The sequence below is a fragment of the Taurulus bubalis genome, assembly GCF_910589615.1.
Source record: "Taurulus bubalis genome assembly, chromosome: 5".
NCBI lineage: Eukaryota > Metazoa > Chordata > Actinopteri > Perciformes > Cottidae > Taurulus > Taurulus bubalis.
In genome coordinates, this window is record NC_136593.1 from 26,701,101 (window position 1) to 26,709,349 (window position 8,249).

General features: G+C 38.6%; 1 protein-coding gene across 1 annotated transcript; it reads left to right on the forward strand.

Annotated features, from left to right (window-relative positions):
- Nucleotides 1-283: 283 nt before the first annotated feature.
- LOC306736745 (sodium- and chloride-dependent neutral and basic amino acid transporter B(0+)-like) lies at nt 284-6,875 on the forward strand (the record flags this gene model as incomplete). The annotated part of the gene is made up of 15 exons (XM_079218407.1): nt 284-349; nt 876-1,020; nt 1,113-1,244; nt 2,163-2,324; nt 2,650-2,764; nt 2,854-2,986; nt 4,634-4,774; nt 4,858-4,993; nt 5,086-5,178; nt 5,268-5,393; nt 5,466-5,584; nt 5,764-5,863; nt 5,965-6,074; nt 6,402-6,569; nt 6,720-6,875. 15 exons carry the CDS (start codon nt 284-286, stop codon nt 6,873-6,875), a joined length of 1,902 nt encoding a protein of 633 aa, XP_079074533.1.
- Nucleotides 6,876-8,249: the final 1,374 nt, after the last annotated feature.

Below are 8,249 nucleotides of genomic sequence, written 5' to 3' on the forward strand. Positions count from 1 at the left end.
CTGGCATAATACAGAAAGCAACACTAATCAGATTGATTGGGGGTAGTTTAGTTGTTGCGATGTTTAATGTCATCAAGAGGAGAACTTAATGTATTAATGAAAATAGAGATTCTAGTTTAAAAATACTATTTTCACAAACACAGCTCAGCAGTGTGTGGGGAGGAGTGTAAAGGTCAGGTGATTGGTTAGAAAACATGACTCCATTGTCTGTCAGGGGGGCTTTAAACCAGGGTGACCTGAGTGATTTTAATTTCTTATACAGACAACAAGCAGGTGAAAAGACATGAGGGAATACAGCTGGAACAGTTTCAAGGATTTCATTTTCAGAAATCCTGCTGTCGTCGACCAGGTAGGATTGTTTGAATAAACTTTCACTCCATAAGTTACAATAGCTACATTGAATAAGACTGATTAATTTCAAAATTGCCTGTATTTCTGACAAAGAAGTCAAATGTAAATCCTATCACTTCTAGACATAAAAAAAACACATTGTTCACTTAATTTAGTTCTTCAATTTAGAAACATATCATGTTTTCTGTTTTAGTGTAGAAAATGCCCTGTAATGGGTCACATTTTGACTGAACTGAAGGTTTTCGTGCTGAAACCAACACAATCCAATCTTAACATGACAGAAGAGTGACATTTTTCCATTTCACAATGAAAAAAGATTATATTTATGACACTGAGAAACTCTTTATATCATTCGTATATGTATATATTTTTGGTCAAGTATGATCATATAACATTGCAGACATTTTTTTGCATTATTCCAGAATTTACTTTTCTCACTGCATGTGTTTTTCTTAAGATTTCCCTGGTACAAGCCATTTTACAACTTTGCACTTAAGTAAGTTATTTCACTTTTCAATGAGCAGGATCCACATGTTGATAATGGTGATGAGAATACTGAGCGTGGGAACTGGACCAGCAAGAAGGAGTACATCCTCTCTACGATCGGCTATGCTGTTGGACTGGGAAATATCTGGAGATTTCCATATTTGGCCTACAAGAATGGAGGGGGTAATAAGTAGTTGTTGTCTAATGCATTAGTGTTGGAAATCCTGTTTTATAGCATTACTGTTGATATTGTTTTAATCTGTCACTTTGAGCAGGTGCCTTTCTCATCCCCTACTTTGTGATGTTGGTGGTGGCTGGAATTCCCCTTTTCTTCCTGGAAAGCGCCTTTGGACAGTTTTGCAGCCAAGGTCCAATTAACATATGGAGATCAGTGCCGATACTGCAGGGTGAGACTAACATTCAAGTTCTGTGAAAGATCAGTCGGGTAAATCTGAGAACAAAGATGTCAAACCTGAGCGATTTAATGAGGCTGTTGTTTAATGATTGACTGTGGCACCAAAAATGTGTCTTTTTTATGACTCTTGACTTCAGAGGAGCTTCGGTTGTTTGCTTTTAAGGCTTTCACCCTTTCAACACACAATCACCCAAACTAAAGGTACAAAAAAATTACAGCTTCAGCTGTAATTCATCTTATCCTCTTGCTATAATCATATAGCAAGACAATTTACTGGTTAGGAGTAAACTGACTCCTTGAGGTTGACTTTGTTGCGTTAAAGCTGTTGCAGAATGTCTGTACAGTTTCCAGCTTTGATTGGATTCATCTTCAAAATTGAAAAGCAATTTGAAGTTTGGCAATGCTAGCAACAGTTTGGTACCATTTGATGAAGAAACACTATGACATTCTGAAATACAATTACAAATTAACAAATACAGTTAAATCTCCCCATGCCAGTGTCAGATGGTGGTTAAAATGGAGTTTAATATTTAGGCTACAAAATAGAATGCATTAAATGTGGACTGATACACAAGCTGAACAACACTGGCAACAAGACCTCATCGGTCCAAACAGACAGACTCTGAAGTTTGGAAAAACAACTCACCATCACTTTTATGAATATATAACTGCCTTCATAAGTGTAGCACACGGATTCTTCTCTGATGCTGCTTTATCTCCTCTCTTCTATTCAGTTCAGTTTTTCAGAACTCTTCATGTGACTTTTGTTTTTACTCTGTAATTAATGGATGCAACTTGAAATGTGGCAAAGGACAAAACTTGTGATAGTGCTTAAGACATGTTTGGAAACAACTTAGTTACAGTAGAGAGTCAATGTAATGTGTTACAAAGTATCTTTCTTCTTCTCCAGGTGTTGGCGTTGCCATGGTTATGGTCACGGCAATAGTCTCCATTTATTATAACGTCATCATCGCTTACAGCCTGTACTACATGTTCGCCTCCTTCCAGTCTCCTCTGCCGTGGTCCAGCTGCCTCAGTCAGACTGAAAATAACTGCAGCAGCACTCCTATAGGTGATTTTTCATCTCCAATTTCTTTAATGTATTGTGAGGATCAAATCTGCTGGTTATTGGAATCTGATGTGTCATTATCTTGAGGTGGCGGTGACATGAAAAGAAAGATTACAAAATGACTTATTCTGATATGAATGAAAGATTGAAAAGCATGCTAAAAACTAGAACTGCCATTTGAGTACTTTTTTTTATCAGCATGTCAGGGCTCTCTGCGCTAATTCAGGTCAAAGAGAAATAATACGATATTTCATTCATCCTGGAAAATTAGATTATAAAGAATGCTTGGAAATACTCACTACATAGACCTTTTCTTCTTTTCTTATAGTACACTGCAATGTTAGTGGTGCTTTAGTGGCCAACTGGACTCAGGAAAACAGCACTTGTCCTTCATCCAACATGATCACAGTTCCAGTGCAGAGCCCGAGTGAGCAGTACTGGGAGTAAGAATCACACACTCGTGCAAACAAGCACAAATACACACTCTTATCATACTGCTGTGGCTGTAAAGTCAGATGTCTCTCCTCCTCAGTCATGTGGCTCTGCAGAGGTCAAGTGGTCTGGATGAAACAGGACCAGTAGTTTGGCACTTGGCACTCTGTCTGTTGCTGAGCTCCATGATTGTTACTGCAGTGCTCATCAGAGGCATTAAGTCATCAGGCAAAGTAAGACAACATCCTTATCCTTGTCCACAGTTCAACATAAGAACCAATAGCCTATCAACCCACTGCAAAACTCAAACAGCCAAATGTATACATGTATCATGAGGGTTTATTGCAATACAAAGTAAGCAACCCTCTCACTCCACGCCAAACAGAAAAGACTTGATCCAAGCCGTCATCTCGGCCTACATGAAGTACATTGTTGTTTCATCTACTGTCTGAGTATCCTATGTTGAAGGACCAGTGTCACATATAGGGATATATACATAGTAGCTTTCATGTTAACCTCCTCGCTTTAGATGGGAATTATGAATTAACAATGTCTGTATTGAACTTCACTATGTTCACTGGACAATGCCTATTGTCTTTCATGTCACTGTATTTGATTAACACAAAGCATATATTCAAGGATTGGTTGGTTTGAACCCGTTTGGTATTAAGGTGTTTTCTAAGAATTTGATTTTGTAAATTGGATGTGACACCGAAATATGACCTGAGAGCAGTCCATCTGTCCTGTATGGTTTTCTCTTAGCTTGAGCCAAATAAGCCGCAATCTCGGGGGAAACCCCTGTCCAGTTGTACATGATCTAATTGCAGGATATGGTGTGCATCAATAAATCATCTTTTGATGTCTCATATGTAAAAGGCCTATAAAGACCCGGGAGAGGAAGACAAACGGCACCGATCTCAGGGCAGTTGACACTTGTTTGTACACTGTTCGGCTTCGGTCCTTCTAAGCAGAAGTATATTAAAACCACAAAGACAAATTATTCTTTGTAGGACTCCTTTTATTCCAATTGAACTTCCACCACATTTTCACCCAGATACAACAGATACGTTTTTTCTGATTGGCTATTCGTGTAGCCCATTTCTTTTTATTGATTGGCAGGGGATTCGGGGAGACGTGCTTGATTCCTCCATGGTGAGGGCAGCGAGACCAGGTCATGTTTGCGCGCTGCGGCACATTCAATAGCCTAGAGTTTTTTTTCAGCGTGAGAAATACGATGTGTGGCGGGAGGGCGTGACTTAAGACCGAAATGCGTGACAGTCATGCTCAATGCGTGACACTTGAGAGCCCTGTAATGTTGCTATGTTTACAGTTCTAGTTTAGTGTGTTAGTATGCTAACAGTTTCCAATCACACTGAACACAAAGTACAGCTGAGGCTTATGGGAATGGTGTTGGTTTTGTCATGAACCAACACCTGTTGGACAAACTGAAACGTTGACCTGCTGGTAGAATTAGAGGAAATGCTGTTTCGCCCCTTTAAGCTAGTCTTTATGCTAGGCTAAGCAGCTGCTGTTTGCAGCCATTTTCCATACAGATATGAGTTCATTCAATCCTGTCTTCTTTACTTTCAGCAAGAAAGGGAATACGTTTATTGGCCAAAATGTCAATCTATTCTGTAAAAATGTAGACATTCGTATGAAAGCTTTAAAACAAACTATCTTGAGATTACAAGTGCAAGTGAATGCTATAGATGCAGAGACGAAAAGACACATGCTAATTGCAACATGGCAAACTCCTTCACAATTTAAGGCCTTATACGTTTTACAATTTATGATCGAAACTCCCTGCAATAATGCAAGACAATATAAATTAACTATTTACTTTTTTATACAATTTTAACTCTTAGCTTTTGTCCCACCAGGTCGTGTATTTCACAGCTACTTTTCCCTACGTGGTGATTGTGATCCTGCTGATCAGAGGTGTGACACTGGAGGGAGCCAGAGATGGAATTGAGTTCTACATTGGTTCCCAATCCAATTTGACGAAACTGACAGAAGCACAGGTAGGGACCCAACTAAACATATTTATCTGCAACGCAGTACAGCAATCTAAGTATATTCATTTAAAACATGACCGTGTTTTTAGGTCTGGAAAGACGCGGCAACTCAAACCTTCTACTCTCTCTCAATTGGCTGGGGTGGAGTCATGACTCTTGCTTCTTATAACAAATTCCACAACAATATGTTCAAGGACGCATTTGTTGTAACCCTTACTAATGCTGGTAAGATCACAGCTACTGTCACAGCCTTATTTAAAGAAAGTTTAAACAATGTATATGTTCTATCTATTTAGCTAATTTCATGTTTTTATTAGGTACCAGTGTGCTTGCAGGCTTTGCCATATTTTCAATCTTGGGTCACATGGCTCACATCTACAAAATGCCTGTTCAAGAAGTGGTGAAGGAAGGTCAGACACACCATGTGGGCAGCAATTAATACAACATTTGGAAGACTTTCAAGCAGCCTCTGATGTTATGTTTCATTGTCTTTGTGCAGGATTTGGCCTGGCATTCATTGCATATCCAGATGCTCTGTCTAAGCTTCCTATTTCCCCTCTGTGGTCCATTTTGTTCTTCTTCATGCTTTTCACTGTTGGTCTGGACTCCCAGTTTGCAGGAATAGGTGAGATATCCAGTTGTCATTCACATTTAACATTAAGACCATGCTGTATCCTGAAAATCTCTTTTTCATTAGAGGTGATCACCACCTGCCTGCTCGATGCCTACCCTAAAATATTCAAATCCAAACGAGCTTTATTGACTATTACGACGTCTGCCATCCTTTACCTGCTGGGATTGCCATGTGTCACAAGGGTAAGTCTTCCTTAGTGTAACTTAATGTAACTGTTGTCACACAAAGGCCTAGTTAACTTACCCGGCTTGTGTGTGTGTGTGTGTGTGTGTGTGTGTGTGTGTGTGTGTGTGTGTGTGTGTGTGTGTGTGTGTGTGTGTGTGTGTGTGTGTGTGTGTGTGTGTGTGTGTGTGAGAGACAGGCAGGAATATACTGGGTGACTCTAATCGACCAGTTTGCTGCCGGCTGGGTGTTGCTATGTTTGGCTCTCTTGGAGATCATTGGTGTCTGCTACATATATGGTAAATATGATAACTGGAGATATGAGGATGTAAAGGTGACATAGAGCCTTAAAATCCAGCTGTGTATATTCAGGTCTATGTATTCTTCTGATGCATTACAGGAGGGAACCGTTTTATCAAAGACATTGAGATGATGATTGGAAAGAAGAGTTTCATGTTTTGGTTATGGTGGAGAGCATGTTGGTTCTTCATCAGTCCCTGCATCATAGTGGTGAGTACGTCGTCACATAATGCCCCTGATGCCAAAAATGTCTACTCGAATCCTCATGCATATTTTTGAGGAAGGCCATCAAATGGAGAATTATTGTTAATTATTATTATTATTATTATTATTATTATATATATACAATGGTATTATTACTGCAGCAGCCACTAAACGTGTAATTCAAGATCTGAATTACAATTAAATTAAATTAAATTCAAACTTTGTGTGAAAAAGAGGGACCCTTGTCTAAACTAGTTCTATAAATTCACATTAAACATTAGTTTGAATGTAAAGAATTTGAATGTAATGAAATCGTCTCCCTTTGTTCTCTAGGTAATCCTGATCTGGTCCCTGATGACAGTTACGCCACCCTCCTATGGAGGAGTCCTGTTCCCAGTCTGGGGTTTTGCTCTGGGCTGGTGCATGGCTATATTCATGCTCCTCTGGGTCCCCGTCATTGCTGTGTATAAGCTGATAAGAGCCGAGGGAAGCCCCTGGAAGGTGTGTATGTGTGTTATGATAACTGACAGGGCATTGTGGTTCACACATTTTTGTCTTTTTCTAAAAAAATTTAAAGCATTGCATTTTGCAAAGCTTTTGATTTTTTCCCATGAATTCAAAGACATAATGCTAATCCCTCACTTTCCACAGCGTCTGAAGTCGTTGTGCTCTCCAGCTGAAGAATGGCATCCCTATCTGGACATCCATCGAGGAGAACGCTACTCACAAGAACACTGCCGCCTGAGGATGAGCAAAAGAACCAAACCAGAAGTAAATGTGAACGTAATCTCGAGCTCATGGCTCTGATGTGTGTTTTCATGTGTTTACATTTTCTTCTTTTCTTTTCAGTGTAGCAGTGTAATATATGAACTCTTTGTATTGAAAGTCAGATTAAGCAATGCAAATATAAACCATCCACCATGTCCTGCTGGAGCAAGCAGCATGCAACAAGCTTGTGTGAAGTCATGTGTTAACAGTGATTGAAGCAGAGCCGTTTAGGACTCGACCACACAGACCAATGACTGAAAACAACAAGTGAAAAACAGCTGAACGTTACGGAGAACAATACAAGCAATGCATTCATGTTAAAGGTCATATTAAAAAAAAATGATGTAGGTAACTAATTTCTAAAAAAAGTATGCACAAATATTTTAGAAAGGTTCCGAATAAAAGTATCACTTTCCCTAAAAAAATATATATATATACATATACATATATATATATATATATATATATATATATATATATATATATATATATATATATATATATATATATATATATATATATATATATTTGTGAATTCATTATTTAGACTTTCCCACTTCCTGCAAGGCTTGTGAACCATCAAGTTTGACAGTTAGTGTGGCAAAAACTGATAAATGGCTGAGTTTGACAATAAGCGCCCGGCTACGTACCCAAAGTGCTCAGCGACAGAAGGAGGCTGCTTCGCCATGCCTGGCCTCACTGACACTGATGTCTGACTGCTGTCCATCAGATTGCAAAATATGTGAATATGTGCCATGGAAACAAATGACAACTGACGTCAGCAGATAGTACCTATTTTAGCTTAATCGTACAAACAACAAAACATTTCATTACAAGTCTGCATATTTAAACAAAATCCACAACAATAACCAGCAGTCATAGTCCTTACAACCTTAAGTCCGGTTATACCTCAAACAATGTAGGCTATACAACGAAGATCCGTATTAGACTGGAAAATAAGAAAGAATAAGTTATGCTGTATACCCTGCAAAAAAAAAAACGTTACCTAAAACTAGATAGCAATATCTTAAAGATCTTAAGCTTATGTTACATGAATCTTGAAACACCAACACACAAAGTAACTTAAATCTCTGAATGCTGAATCTCTGCAAATGATGTCAAACCCCAAATTCACCACATAGCTGTACTATAAGTAAAGCACTTATTGTGAAGTGAATTCACTGCAACGGGGAGGGAGAGTGCGACATCTAGTGGCTGATTGTTATCAATAGCACGTTTCCTAATTGTTTTTATTTTGCTAATGATCCATTCATTGTATTCATCCCATTTTCTTTCATTCAAAATGTTTTATGTTCTGTCAGTAGTGACTATTCATGTACAGTTTCTTGTCAGTTAACTACGTTGTATTTGCTCCTCACCTGTGATATTCAACAATAAACAACTCCTTTCTCT